Source organism: Aplysia californica, unplaced genomic scaffold (genome assembly GCF_000002075.1).
Source record: "Aplysia californica isolate F4 #8 unplaced genomic scaffold, AplCal3.0 scaffold00474, whole genome shotgun sequence".
NCBI classification, from domain to species: Eukaryota; Metazoa; Mollusca; class Gastropoda; order Aplysiida; family Aplysiidae; genus Aplysia; species Aplysia californica.
Window position 1 is genome coordinate 105,173 of NW_004797744.1, and position 16,236 is coordinate 121,408.

The window sequence follows — 16,236 nt, forward strand, 5'->3', positions numbered from 1 at the left end:
CCAGCCGCCGTGGCCGAGAGCGCGACAAGCGGCAAAGATAGTGATAAAACTGACAAATTAGGGTCTCTTTCTCTCCTCACCATAAACGGATGAGAGAACAAATATAGTAAAATTGCATATGGCAAGAAAGTGTAATTTGTGCTGATTACAATGGTGTATAATATACAGTGATCTGAATAATCTATTATCAAAAGGTTCGTGATCCTGTTGCAAGATCGATCCAGCAAATGCACGGACAATGGCATGGCCATGAGGAAACTCTTCGCAAGGAAGAACGATGTGCGGCTGATCCCTCCAACGAAGACAGCTTTAGAAGAACATGTCAAGAGGGGAGTGCATCGAGGTGGACATGTGTGGGGTCAGATACTTTTGCCAGCACCAGAGCTCCCTCCACCAACCAACTAGGGTTGGTCAATGACTGGAGGACATTACACACCAAACTGGATCAGGCTATCCGAGGCAGCTCACAGATGCACTGAGCTACCAGCTTACAAGTGCCATTTATGGTGTGTGAAGCTCTGCAAATGCAAGAAGGCTGCCCTCTGGTGAGTGAAGGGGACTGCACGTGACGATGAGTCCACGACATACATGTACTTGTTGCAGTGCTGAACTTGTTAACATGACACTGTTTATGTACATGCATCTTCAATACCTATATCTACCTAGCCTCAGATACCAGACCATTAAAGAATGTCAGTATACACCTAGCCTCAGAAATTTGACCATGTAGCATGTCAGAATGGTACCTAAGACATTTACAGACTTAAGACTTTTACACCCATTTAATATGCTTTCAAAATTGAGTCGATAGTGTCGTAAAACACATACTCAATCAATCAATCAACATGCTTTCATATAATCATTCTTTTCAAAGTATCGTGTTCAATCTAACATTATCCAATATCAGTTTATATAACAGAGTGTGAAAGATAACATTACGTTGAAATTGGTGCCACTGAATTGTGCATTGGATTGTGCATTGGATTCGACTTGTGCATTAGAATTGTGCATTTGATTTAGATTTGTGCATTAAAATTGTGCATTAGATTGTGCATTGGATTGTGAAATTGGTATCATTCGATTCCTTGCCCCCAAAAACATACATTTAGACTCCAAAATAGATTGAATAGCAGCATTTGACCCAGAGATAATGGCAAATGTAGATTTCATTTTGAAATCCAATATGGCGGCCCATTGGTAAAAATACGCTATGCAGATTGATACTATTGAATTTTTTTACCCAAAATTCATACATTTAGATACAAAAATGAAGTCAATAGCAGCATTTGATCAAGAGATAATCGCAAATGTAGACTTCAAATGACGGCCATTTTGAAATCCAATATGGCGGACATAAAGAGAGAATTCCAAGTGGCCCAATATCTGAAAATGTTTGCAATATGTTAATGTACATTTGTGCCAAATTTGGTGCTTGCATCACAAAGTGCACAATCCATTTGAATATTTGGGCTAAACCGCCCCACTAAAACAGCCCTGCCCCGGGACCGTCTCCCCCTCAACTGCGCATGTTTTAAACGTAGTTTACTGGCAAGTCAGCACGACAACGCATACATTTCGCCGAGAAGTAGATAAGGGCAATAGTACCATAGTAATATAATTATAAGAGAAATGTTAAGATCGGAGCATAATATGGAAAGCCAATAATAATAATAATAATAATAATAATAATAATAATAATAATAATAATAATAATAATAACAATAATAATAATAATAACAATAATAATAATAATAATAATAATAATAATAATAATAATAATAATAATAATAATAATAACATTAAGCTAATAAGCTATATATCCATGCGCAACAGCATGCTCTATGCGCTTTCCCAGTATAACCCCAGCAGACCAAAGAACGCTCAAAAACATTCTTGTTTTCACGGGAAGCATACAGTGCAAGCAGACGTTAAAGAGCTCAACAATTACAAACAAGCAGTAACAAATTGACAACATCTTTTGTGCCATCTCTATAGCATAGCTGGGTAAAGCGTCCGCCAACTACGACCTCGGTTGATAGATGACAGAAGGAAAATAATTACCCTGCCCGTATCCACCTCGCCTTCCAGAACGAACAATGTATACCTTCTCAAAGAACTGTTTGATCTGGACGTTGGGCAGCTGTCCCGGCTTGGGCTCTGCGGGCTGTTCTGGCATTGCTCGGATGTCGAACACTTCCGGATAGTCCGTCTCGCTCAGACCTGACACCTTCTGAGACATGGTGCTTCAGGGCAACGGTTCGAATCTAGAATCGAAAAGCTCCTCGAACAATAGTTTCCTTCTTCTTCTTCTTGTCTCCTCCTTTTCCCTCGATCACGTAAACCCGCACCCCCGTTGACCAGGCTAATGTCGTCGAGTGCGTATAATTCAAGAGCACAGATTTATTAAGACTATCACGTCACCTGGAAGTCTAGAGCACAGATAGTCAGATTTTAATTCTGATTATTTGCGATGATTTTAACACATCTGTTCTTCAAAAGGAGAAAACAGACAATTCTGTGGACACGAGGATTTCAAACTGTAGGTCTCACACACACGCACACACCTCACACAATTCGGCTATTCTTTAACGGTGGGAACATGAACAGAAACACGATGACTTAAATAATAAGCCTGCGTTCGTTAAATCACGAGTTAAATAGGACTAGTCTCACACAACGCAACCCACAAGCCGGAAAAAAAACCCACACATTCCACGTGAAACAGTTTAATAAAGAATTCTCATTAAAAAACGCCTTACACTTTATCAGCACATCCGCCGTATGGAATAGAAATCTAATTAAAAAACAGACAAAAACAAACAAACAACCACCACAGAAGTAAAACTACGGTACTCTTGACTTTGTTCACGGGGGGTGGATCCCAAGGTCGCTGTAATGGACTGGTTTAAGTCGTGCCATCTTCCAGTTTAAATGCGTCATTAAGAAAGAGGTTATCTTCAAAGACCTTCCTATCTCTAAGAGCTGGGCAAGCAGTTATGACTTACCAAATTGGCCATTAATTGATGAACAGACAACAACAGTCGCGACTCTACACAGTTTAATCTTTTCTGACAAGAAGTTATCGAAGCACCGAAACGTTGACGGCCCAAAGCACGAGAGTGTTCACAGAAAAAGAAAATGTGGGTTCACCAAAACAAAACGAGAGTCCTTTTCCGTTGTTGTAACGGTTTTACGGCACTTGTAACAAAATTAGATCATACAAGTGCGGAAGATTTGAAGTATTACAAGGGGGTACTAGTAGCATACTCAAAAAAGGAGGAGGAGGTATACGGATAGAAATGATAAATTCTTATATATATATTTGATAGGAAAGAAGGAGCAAACCACACTAGGTGACCTGTCAACCACCCACAACAAGGGCCTTCAGTTTGACTTCAAATATTTCAGGGGAATAAACATATACGACTGTCTTGGATAGAAAATCGATTTGGCAAAGCAAAGGGAAAGAAAATGGCCGCCACATGAGATTGAGGCCGAAGCAACTGAAAAGTTCGCAAATATCATCTTTCAGTTTCACCGGAAGGAGGAAACTAAGAGCCTTGTACCGTTTCCCTAATAACTCACAATTATACGCAAAATCCTTCTTCTTCAGAACATATTTTTGTACATTCAATTTTGCGAGGTAGCCTGCTGGAAACACTAGGTGGGAGACGCACAGTCATGAACCAAAAATACAACCCCAAAACCGTAAAATATCAACTTTAAAAAAACCACACATCAATCTCATGTTTCATTCTTTTTTCTGTCACAAAAATGTACCAACATTTCCTACAGTCGTATGTAAACAAAGGTATTTCTTAATTAATCTTCTTTCGGAGATACCCTTCTTGATATCCGTACAATGTTTTTGTTTCAAGTACGTGTTTTACAGCACTTGCAACTCAACAAGGTCGTATCAAGAGATGAGAGATGTTGCAAGAGAGTAACAAAAACAAAAACGGAGGAGGAGAGATAAGAGCGACAGATGTTTGATAGGAAAGAACGAGCAAACCACACCAAAGCACCCGCTAACCACCCGCAAAACCCGAGCAGAGAGTAAAGTATAACCAATAAATGACTTAGCAAAGTGAAAAACCACATACTGTGGGTCGGTGTCATATTTCTGCATACATAGCAAGGAAAGACAACCGTCAATGCAAACAAAAACGCATGTTTGTTTCTTTGACCCAAACCATACTTGCCAAACACCCACAGGGGGCTCTCGTGGCCTAGAGGTTAAGGTGTTGGCCTCTCATTCAAAGGTCCAGGGTTCGATTCCCGGTAGCGACCAAACAAATTTTCTTCTCTAAAATTGTCTCCTTTCACATCCTTTCCTGATCTCTAACAATGTTCTGTTGTCTGCTTTCATTTTCATTTTCTGCCCCCACCCCCTCACATCCTTTGCCCCCTCCTCTGGGCTCCTGACTCTTTCTGCAGCCTTTCTACTGCTACTCCTTGGCTCCTCCTAACTGCTGTCTTTCTGCCACACCCCTGATCTTCTGGTAGGAAAGATCTACACCTAGCCTTCTCGGACAAGGGCGACAAATCTCGGAGGGCCCGTGTGCAAGTTGCGCACGTTAAAAATCCCTTGGTGGTCTAAAATCGATAAGAGTAGGCTTCGGCCGCCACCCGGGCAAAATTCAAAATTTCCTACCAACGAAAAAGTATTAGGTGTGTCCCGCGCGCTCATATGACCTTATGCAGTTGCGAGCGCCGTAAAACCCTATACTAAACAAACAAACAAAACACCCACACATATAATACGTTTGTGATTCTCCTTTTCCCATTCAAATCCCGGACATTTCTCATTTCTTGTAGGCCTAAGGGGAGGAATGTATTCGTCAGAGGTTTTTGAAACGCTAGGGTTCGGAAGACCAAGTAAAAATAGATCATTTCAAAAGGCTCCCACGCTTAAACACAAGCACCTGCAGAGCAAAACAATAATGAGTATGCACCGAAGCCTGACAAAGTTGCTTACACGTTGGCTGCACCCTGAATATAAGCACATGTATACATAATATGTTCTATATAATATATGTTATATTATAACATGTACATCGAGGGTTCAGTTTAAAAAAACCCGTATGCCACATTTGTCTCAAATCGTGGTTTTTTGTGTGGTTTTTAAAAAATACTTTTTTGCTTTTCTATGGCCACAGATCTTTCAATGTCACATAATATATTTATCTTTTCGATGTGAGGATCGGACGGCAAATTTTTATCTATAGTCCGACCTTCACATCGAAAAGATGGAATCTATGTGACGGAGAAAGATCTGCGATCACGGAAAACAAATCCATTTTAGGTGGGAAAAAAAAAGTGGCATGCGGATTTCTTCAACTGAACCGTCGACATGTACACAATTTTCGCAACTCTGACGTTGACGCTTTCCGAATAAAAAAACAACCCCTGCTCTAGCGGGGCAGCTTGACTCGGAGGGGAAAGAAAGAGCGGCCTATAAGACCACGACAAGTGCTAAAAGTTCACACCACGTGGGAAATTTTTTAAAGTTTTCGTTAGAGCTCTCTCAGGCGTCTCTAGAATAAAAACCACAATCACAGACGAGTCATTGCACTCTTGACTATGAAATAATATTACTTGCCCCGAAATCTTTTTCAGTCAACCCCCCCCCCCCCCTCTTTTGTTCCCGTTCGAAATACTGTTTGCTGACGTGAGGTGTATAATGATAACACAACAGGTCTAACAACATTTTCGAAAGCCTCACAGAAAAAAAACTCTGCTATGTTATAATCGCCTGTGAAACTTACGATGAACAGACAGACAGACAAACAGACAGACAGACAGACAGACGAAGATGCAAGAAGAAAATTACAGGGATTAAACTAAATTTCTATCCTGCCTAAACGAAAATCACAAACTGGGCACAGATTTCGAGGGAAAAAAAGGGTAGGGCGTGGGGGTGAGAGCTTTGGATTACCGAAAAACGGCCAGAGCCATACAATAATAATAAGAATAACACGGGGTGCCCACTACGGCTGGATCGGGCCGATCGCCAGACTCGGTCGCCTGAAACTGAAAACAAGCACGTTTGTTTTTTAGGCGACCGAGTCGGGCGACCGGAGGGATCGGCCGATCCCATCCGTAGTGGGCACCCCGCATAAGACCAATACAAGTACCAAAACTTGTGACACGGCCGCGGTGAAAAAGCTCGCCTCGGACATAGACTCTAGGCAATACATGGTCCCCTCAAAATCTTCCACCGTTTCACCTTGACATATTATGGGACTCAGGTGAGGAAATAGGTCGATGAGAGCCCGGAGATTCGCCAACAAAAATAGAAGAAATCTGGGCCTGATAAGAAAGACGTGCGGACGAATAGTAGTTAGCAAAATAAGAGTAAAGGTGAAAGAAGAAAAGTAAAATCGTTTTCCAGTTTGGTAAAAAGTTTGGTAAACATTTTAAGGCGCCAATAACTACATAAAGTCACAGGAGCGCGTGAGACACACGATGCTTGTTTTTATGTTAATTGAAAGTACATCTTGGTTTTACTTTGCAAGTCAGAATTGTTGAAGTATCTAGAAATGTACAGTAAAAATTCAGTTTTAAAAACAGCAATTCACATTCGAAACGTCTAACCAGACGCTATCAGTTTAAATAATTAGAATTTCGGGGACGATCTGTTTCAACCTAGCCTATCAGGGCCAACTTGTGCGTTCAGCAGAAAGTTAGACATTTATTCAGCACAAAATCGACAGATGTTTGAAAGGTAAAAAATGAGCAAACCCCACCAGAGCACCTGCAAACCAACCACAAACCCATGATGACCATCCCCAATGAATTTTGGCGCAAAAGAGCTTTATTTGGCCTTTTGTTGGAATAAAGAGATCCCCACGAGATAATCGAACTAGCGTCCTTAGTACAACCACTGCACACAACACAGACACCACTGTGGCATCCGTCAAACACGATACGTGTTACGCACACAGTGAGTGACCAACTTTTCTAAAGTAAGCGTTTTACGCCTCCATCGACACAGTTAAATGAGATAATTTAGGAGGCCACGCAGCTTCCGACCCTGCCTGTCAGAGCCAACTCAGTCTGAGACTAGAGAGATACGACGTGCCAGAACAAAGACCGAAGACCGATGTACAGGATAACAATTCTTTAAAAATACTTCTCCCCACACGCGAACGCCTATCCGCTATACAACCTATATGCCAGGAGGCCTATTTGACAGTAGTTCTGGAGATAAAAATTCAAAATAGAATAACAATTCCGTTTCAGTTCTTATCTATTTTGGGGATCGTTTGAAAGAGGAAAACAACGTCCCCAGATTTTACCTGAACGTCCTCATTTCTAACTTATATTTGGGGCGCTGTTTATCACTTTGTCTCCCAAACCATCTTCAAGCTTTCTTTCCTGTAACAGTTTAACAGCACTTTCAACAAAAGTGTATCAAATGAGTGCCAAAGATTAGAAGATTTGCAGTGCTACACAGAGAGTAAACACAAAGAAAAGAAAGAGGGGAGATATGGACGATACAATATGTTTCATATGGGGAAAAAGGGAACAAACCACACAAGAGCACCGGAAACCACCCTCAACGCCCAGGGACTGCCCAGTTTGTCACAGGCCCAGTTAGTCACAGGCCCACTATGAATTTAATTTAATTTTTCAATTTTCTTTAACGAAAGAAAATTCATTGTTGAAACTTTACAGAGTAATTTAAATTCGCTTTGATTTGCATACAAAAAGGAAGAAATATTGAACAACACAAACTGAATCGGCATTTTAGAGGGACTTTAGGGCCTGAGACTAACTGGCATGCCTCCAAACGCTCGACACCGAGGATACCGGAACTAAAGCTCTCTAAAGATTTATTTTGGTAGCCTCGCTCGACACCCATGAAGATCATCCCCAGTGACTTTTGGCGCTAAAGACCGTCACACGAAAACTCGGCCTCGACTTGACATCCTGTCCAAAGGATCGAAAGGTCAGAAACCTGGCCTGCCTTAACCGCGCGCCCCGACCTTGGTCTGATAAGAGAAGCGCGGGCACACACACACACACACACACACACACACACACACACACACACACACACACACACACACAGAGAGAGAGAGAGAGAGAGAGAGAGAGAGAGAGAGAGAGAGAGAGAGAGAGAGAGAGAGAGAGAGAGAGAGAGAGAGAGAGAGAGAGAGAGAGAGAGATTACAGGACAGTTATGTATACATGTCATGTAACAAGAAAGTGTTCGTCCTTTCAATGTTTTGACTTGCACAGCACATAAACCATTTCATCTACATTATATTAACATGCATCTTTCAAACAGGAATCTACTAAGAAGAGGACTCCAAGTGAAAAGGCCTACTTACACAATTTGGTCAAAATTCACACCTCTCGGATGTGTTTTCAAAACTTTTTGATAAGTTTACTAAGATTTGACAACACAATTAGGTCATATAAATGCTGAAGACTTGATGTAGGTTGTTGGCGGGTGCTCTGGTGCAATCTGCTCTTTCTCGCTTATCAAACATCTATTGAAGTTATCTCTCCTCATTTTCATTGTGTGTTACTCTCTGGTAGTAACACCTCTAATCGTCGACACTTACAAGACCTAATTGTGCTGCAGATGCCGTAAAACTCTTGCAATTAAGACAAAAGAAGATAAGAGGCGTTACTAGAGACTATTATAATAATAAACATTCAGAGAAATGGAGTAGAGATAAGAAGGAGAGATGTTTGATTTGAAAGGTCAGGAGCAAACCACACCACAATGCCCAACAACAACCTTCATTGTCAAAACACATGTGATAATTAACTTTTGGCTTGCAGTTACGAGCCTACTTTTTTTGGCAGCGTGATTCCTACATCCATGCGTCCCACTTTACGTCAGGTGTCCTGAACTCCGAATGTTCTCAGCCCATATTGTAACACACACACACACACACACACACACACACACACACACACATCTCTTCACATGTTTTACTGACCGATATTTGTTTAGTCTGAACGCATATAATCGTTTTTGTGTTTGCAATTTGCAGTTTGTAGCCACCGTGAGACCATCAGATAATACACAAAACTAAGAACAGATATTGAGATACCAAGAAGAAAAATCTTAACTTTAAAAGTTCAAGTGGCCCTTTATTGACGCACATCAAATCAATTCTTCACCTCGCACAAGGACATGTTAGGGTTGAAACTTTAAGAAGTTTGGTTGTTGTCTTTCTAATTAATCCTGCTATTATTATTCTAAGATGTGAATTGCCATAGCCACGGGCAACATTTTTCAATGTACGGAATAATTAATAGGCGCATGTCCTGGGGGGGGGAAAAAGACAGCTACGACCACAGAATTCTACACCACAGAATTCTACACTTAGTGTAGAATTCTGTGGCTACGACACATCTTCAGAACACAACGGCGACACCACTACCAACCACAGTGACGGTGGGAACTGAGAACAAAAGAGGCCTCTCTTCGAGCCTGAGCACTGTCCAACACGTTTAACACACAACAGAGAAATACGTAAAACAAACAGCTGATCACACTAGAGGAGCCCCCGTGTTTTTATCACCCGCAACGGCAACAACAACAACAACAGCTTTCACAGAAATTTAACTCTTACTAACCGACGGCGTTCGACATCACTCAATTATTTAGTTACTTTAAAAAAAAACAACCAACGAAACCCCAGCAAATCAATCATATTTACGATCAAACTGTAGTTTTAGTAAGTGTTTTACGGCACTTGCAACACAATAAGGTTACGTAAGTGCCGAAGATTAGAGGTCTTACGAGAGAGTAACAACCACAAAAAGAAGGATGGGGAGATAAAGGTGATAGCCTAGATGTTTGATAGGAAAGAAGGAGCAGTTTACGGTTGTATACAGATTGGACCATTCACTTCTAATAAGTTCTAATCAGTTTGGTGCTTATTTTATACCCAAAAAAACAAATAGGTTAACTAGGAGCGGAGTTACAACTAAGTTTGTGAAGCTGAAAGATAAGATGACAAAAGTGGCTGCGTTCAATAAACAGAGAAAAAAAAGCCTCCGTTTTGTTTTAATAAGCGTTTTACGGAGCTTGCAACTGCAAGGTCATGGGGACGCGCCGGACACATCAAACATTTATTCAGTTTGTTGGGAATTAATTTTGAATTTTGTCCGGTAGGCGGCCAAAGTCTTCTCTCATCGATTTTGGACCACAAAGGGATATTTAACGTGTGCAACTTGCACAGGACCCCCGAGACCTTTCGCGCTTATAATAAATACGAGAAGGCTAGGGGTTAGATCTTACCTACCTAAAGATCTGGGGTGTGGCTGAAAGACAGCAGTAAGAAGGAGACAAAATGGAGAGTACCTGTAAAAAGGCTGCCGAAAGAGTCAGGAGCCCAGAGAACAGGGCAAAGGAGGTGAGGGTGTGGGGGCAGAAAGTGGAGACGGAAACAGACGACAGAAAATGGTTAGAGAGCAGAAGGAGGTAAAAGGAGAACATTTAAGAGAAGAAAAGTTTCCCCCGTCGTTGTCAGGTTTTGAACCGGGGACCTACTGAATGAGTGGCAAACACCATAACCTCTAGACCACCAGAGCCCCCGAAAAAGAATCCATACACTAAGAGTTAACCAGACATCAGGTGACAGCAACACCTGCTACATATTCAAGGATTGATCAGACTGCTTGAAATAAAGCACGGCGCAACAATAGGCCGACATGTATGTACTAACCTACATACACAGTTCACTTTTTACTTCACCATCTACAGTCAAAATTGTCTAATTTGTTGAGGAGAAAAGTGGCCGTCTTAGACAGGTGGAAGGCTAATACTGTGCCATCATAGAGGACAAAAAAATTGCAAGAGGAGAAATAGGTTGAAGACGTCACCCTCCTCACCCCCCTTACCTCCTAAAGGAAAGAAGGCACCAGAAAAACAAAATGAAATCTCAAACAACCAATACCCTTCCCCAAAATGAAGAAAACACAAAACTAACAGAACAGAAAAATACTGTTAAAATGAGAGAATCAAAGCTTTTAAACCAAGGTACTACTTAGAAACTTGTCAACTTGAGCCTCTACAAAAGTAGAAAAAAGCAGCCATGAGAAGATAGAGGCAATGGGCTGTGATAGATGTATACGCTTACTTAAATCATTGTCAACAGCCAATACTACACATGTTGTGGTGAATGTTAAATTTTGTTTACAGATAGTTAGCAAAAAAAAGTCCACATTTAACTGGGAACTGATAAGGACAGTAAAGTAGTAACAAAGGCACTGATAAGCAGCAGTAGTAGTAATGTAAAGCACAACAGAGCATCCACACACAGTAACGTTTGATAAGATTTTTCAAAAACCCTGATAACAAAAAAAATGACCTACATATTAAGGCGGGAACATAAACAAAATCACCACCAAAAAAAAAATAACATTAACATGCTCTCAGTGTCAACTCATTATAGACAGAAATGCTGAAACAAAGAGCAAGAGAAAATACAACAGCCCCGGCATGTCAAACACCTGTTTCAGGCTTAATCGGCCGTCCTAACAAAGGAATATTTCAAGTAAGCAAGACTAAATAATAAATAGTCACGCGACTTCATGATCAGTCCTCAGTGGAATTTACCTAAGAAACAACTGCTCATATAATTTTCAACAAAGAGACTTTCTTTTCAATGATTCACAACGTTTCTTGAACTCTACATGCAAGTTTAAATTCATAATAATCCTTGAAATACCAACAAAAGACAGGAATGGAGTTCAAAGAAATAATTTTATACCAGGTGCCTGTGCATATATCCTAATGAATTGATTCAAAAAGAAGGCTTTAAAATACAAGCCACTCTTCATAAGGAACAGACAAGGACAATAGTAACATTGAGAAAACAAGGAGCGGACCACATGAGACCACTGTCCAGCTACCCTTGTTCAAGGCTGCTGAAGCTACTGTCCTTGTGGAACTTTCATTGCTTAGTGAGTAAGAGGTGATTCAGTTTAACGTCACTATCAATACTATTAGTTTATCTAACAGACGAAACATCCGAATTTAACATACATCTCTGAAAAGACCAAGCCAAAAATGTGTTGAGAGCCTTGAAAACTCCACAAAACTACCTGAATTCAGGAACGCCCAGTCTGGGATTAGAACCAGGGCCATCCGCTACATACTGAAGGAGCTAACAGGGCATCCTTTTCATTAGTTGAGCTTTCAAGGATGAACACTTGATGTCAGCAAGTTCTCATTCTGGGGGAGTTCAAAGACTTTAATTGATACCATCTACTTATTCTTTGGAATATTTTTTCTAAGCCTTACCTTCTCGAAATACTGTCTGACTTTTTCCTCTGAAAATTGACCTGGTTTGAGCTCCTTTGGCTGTTCAGGCATGGCATTAATGTTGAACACATCCGGGTGTGCTTTGTCACTGGAACCTGGGAATGTCTTCTTTGCTTTCTTTGCTGGGGGACTCATTTTTTACTGTCAAAGAAAGAAAAAAAACCCAAACAACTAAAATAAAAAAGCAACGTAAAAAGGATTTCGGTAAACTTCACAAGAGGGAGAAATCTCTCTTTCCACACACACACACACACACACACACACACACACACACACACACACACACACACACACACACACACACACACACACACGCACACACGCGCAGACACACAAACACACACACAGGTATTAAGCTCTGATCTACAGATTTTCTTACAAGTATTACTCTCTACTTGTGTCAAATTTCAAACATATCCCTCTACCTTTCTTACCTTTCCCTGAAATGTTGCCCTTGTCCATTCTCTGACCCTCTGACCCCAGGGGATTCCCCTCTCACTCTTACTGTGAGACAAGGGTGTAGTGACCCCTGACACAGGTGTCTAAGTACAGTACAGTTAATTACAACTGAATCTAAATGGAATACCTTCATTTTCCCCCACGGTGCTGTGCCCGAGCATACAACTCAAAAGAGTCCGGATACAAGGGCACCATGTAAAACTTGACTGGATAGCATTAAAGAGGTCATCCAAAAGAATAACATCAACAACTGAAGCCACCCAACTCACCCTTGGCCAAAAATTGTACATGTATCCCCTCGACACCTAACGATACAATAGGAAGGATTATAAAGTAAACTGAGTAAAGCTGTGCTGTACCTATCCTCCCAACTTATTTGGCCATCTAAACATGCCATTTAAAATTTTTAAAAGGTACTGTTACATAAAGAAATAATCTGAGACAAATTCACCATTTACCATCAGAGTACTGGAATCCTCAATTTGAAAGAAGACTCTGTTCTCTGTTCTTGGAGTGCTAAAATTTTGGGCATAAAATGATGACATAGTGAATTATACTTAACTATAATACCTCTCACCCCCCCCCCCCCCCCCACCCCAATGAAACTACATTTGCCTCAGTCAGTAGGTGTTAAGTTTAGAGCATAGAGTACAAGACAAATTGGATTCAGTTGGAATATCATCACCATGTCCAGAAGAAATGTACACAAATTTATATCATATTCACATGAACATCAGAATGGGTTTGTCAAAATCTTTTTTAAAGGCACGATTTTCTTTGAGATTCAGTTTCTGGTTTTTATAAATTGAATAAATGGTAAAGTATCCTACTTTTAACAAAAGAGAAATAAAATTTGTACAACATAACGTTCAGTCTTCTTCTTCTTCTCGATCGCATCACACTTGAAGTCTGGTATCTGTCATAAATTGGGCCGTCCTGCTCAGTTCATCTGTCGGCCCGTATAGCTTCTCTTGTAGCATCAGTGGGGTTGGCCACGTTTCCTGTCTCAGGGCCCTGTGTGTCTTGCAATGCTGAAGGATGTGTTCAACAATTTGGTCCGCCTCTCCACACTGGCATTTTGGTGATTGCACTAGTTTAAAACATTTGTATGTTGTCTCAGTCTTGTGTGTTGTGTCCTTAGTCTGAAGATAATCCCTTGTTCTTGGCGGGACAGCTCAAGGTAGCCATCTGGTGTCTGAGGTATTTTAAATAGTGTATTTATAATAGTTTTTATTTCTGTGTAGTTGACGCTGTTGTCTGGTTGCTCTTTCTGTGTTCCTAGTTTGACCATCCTGTCTGCCTGCTCATTTCCTAAGACACCACAGTGTGATGGAATCCACTGCAGCATGATCCTCAGACATGGGATGTCCTCAATTTTATAACTTTCAGTAAAATAAAGAAGAATTAGAATCTATAGTGCTATACTGAGCATACTCAAGTACTCATTCTTCGTGGGTGGCATCCTGTGCGAGTCATTCAGGATCATAATCGCCAGAGCCCGGAGCTATACAATATAATTTTACTTAAGTAGTCCGTACTAATAGTGTTGTATCAGTATCATAGCAATTAGTGCTCTCTTGATTAATAAAAAAGGTGTGCAGTGTAAATGCAGCACTTTCACTGCCAGGATTTTTTGTTCCCCCACCCCTCCCCTACACACACCTCTCCTCCCATGTTACTTCGATATTATATCACCATGTCATGCTGTTCATTTGTATTCCCCTTGCTGCCCTTAGAATTAGAACAAAAGATAATTTTATGGGAGCTATTAAAGAGTTAAAAGAAAAGCTAATCAATTATTTTTGAAAAGTAAACCAAATATTTATTCACTGAAAATGTTCTTTTGCAATGAAGACTGACAGAGAACTCAGTGCTTTTAAAATTCCTCGAACTCTAACAAAAGTAGGCTAAGTCAGTCATGCGTGTCAGCCAAATATCAGGTGCCCATTGCAGATGGGATCGGGTCGATCGCCCGACTCGTCTTCTAATTTTAAGACGATGAGTTGGGTGCAATCAGCTTGTGCCACAATAGCCACTTTGTGCCCTCAATTTGGCAAGCAAACCAACCCGACCCGACCTCCTGGCCCTATGGGCACCCTGAATAAGGATGCATGTGCTTATAAATATATAAAAATAATGGAATCACTTTGAGGAGTAGCCTACATTGAATTAAAAATGAGAATTTAATGCAACATCATGACATGGGTAGAAGAAGTAGAATCTAGCGCTGTATGAGAACCTTAATTTTAAAAAGTAGGTAATCTTTAAATTACAACTTAGTAGGCCTACTTAGTCTATAGATATCTAGATATCTAATCTAGATCTAATATATCTAGATCTAGAGTTTCTGTCCTCTCATTCCTAAAAATATTGTGCTTGTACTAATAGCCTGAAGGAAGAGGCTATCCGTACTTAATGACGGCTAGACTGCTAGGCTAGCCGCACTAAACCGTACTAGATCTAGATCTAGATCTAGATCTAATCTAGATCTAGCACGGCTAGACAGCTGGGCTAGCTGTATTATAATATTCTTTTACGGAAGCCTATTCTTAAATATAAAAAGGCCTACTCTGAATTGTAAATAAATTTTTAGTTTGCAGTACCTAAAGTAGATCTATTTGTATTTGAGACGAAACCAGGAGCCTTAATGACAGTGCATGTATTAAACCTCCGGTTTTCTTATGTTAATAGGGCCTAAGATAAGTAGGCCTACGGCTAGCTTTTATTTGAACTGTACTCTTACTGCCCGTTTTGACCGGTCAACACTCAGGACCCACCTGTTTGTGCAGTTCTTGGAGTTGTTGTAGTAGGCCTAGTGAAGTTACACACAGAATTGAGGAGTAGGCCTTCGTGAAAACGACGTAGCCGAAGACGCCTAGATCTAGATCTAGATCTAGAGATCTAGATTCTAGTTGTCTTCCACACTTCTCTCTATGGAAACAAGACTAGAATCTAGACTTAGCTAGTGTGTGTTGTCAATGACAAGACAAAGAGTACCGGTAAAAGCAACGTTTTCAACAGTAATCACGCGAACACACGGTGTCCTGTGGAAATCATGTACATACGTACAACCTGCAGCACAATTTCGAAACTATAGATTTAGATTCTAGAGGTCTTGGTCTTACTAAGCTGCTTGGTCTTGGTCCATAATTTGCTGGCTGCTAGATCTAGGCCTGGGCTTACTACTACAAGCTGGACTACGCTCACTACACACAATGTCAAGGTCAGGGGTCAGATTGCCTTTTCCAGTTTTCTTCCATTCTACTGATTCTAGGCTACCGAAGAATAAACACGGCTGAGATCAACTGGTTATTACCACTGTTCTTCCATTATTTTGTACATTTTAATTTATCTTTTACACTGGTATTGATAGTTTCGCGGTAACCTTTGACATGCAAAAGAAAAAGCTTATCATGTTGTGCAGTTGTTGAGAGAGAGAGAGAGAGAGAGAGAGAGAGAGAGAGAGAGAGAGAGAGAGAG

At 40.7% G+C, this 16,236-nt stretch overlaps 1 protein-coding gene across 6 annotated transcripts in view; it reads right to left on the reverse strand.

Annotated features, from left to right (window-relative positions):
• Nucleotides 1–16,089, reverse strand: part of LOC101849867 — a 32,627-nt gene extending 16,538 nt beyond the window's left edge. The window contains exons 1-2 of one of the 6 annotated variants that reach the window (XM_005105503.3): nt 15,534–16,089; nt 12,277–12,438 (exon numbers count right to left, since the gene is read on the reverse strand). In XM_005105503.3, the coding sequence (XP_005105560.1) occupies nt 12,277–12,432 (156 nt within the window). In that variant the 5' untranslated portion in view covers nt 12,433–12,438; nt 15,534–16,089. Of the gene's footprint in view, nt 1–2,104; nt 2,673–9,410; nt 9,473–12,276; nt 12,439–15,533 lie in introns of those variants that run through there. The other 5 variants (XM_005105504.3, XM_005105507.3, XM_005105510.3 and 2 more) reach the window with 5 other exon arrangements.
• Nucleotides 16,090–16,236: the final 147 nt, after the last annotated feature.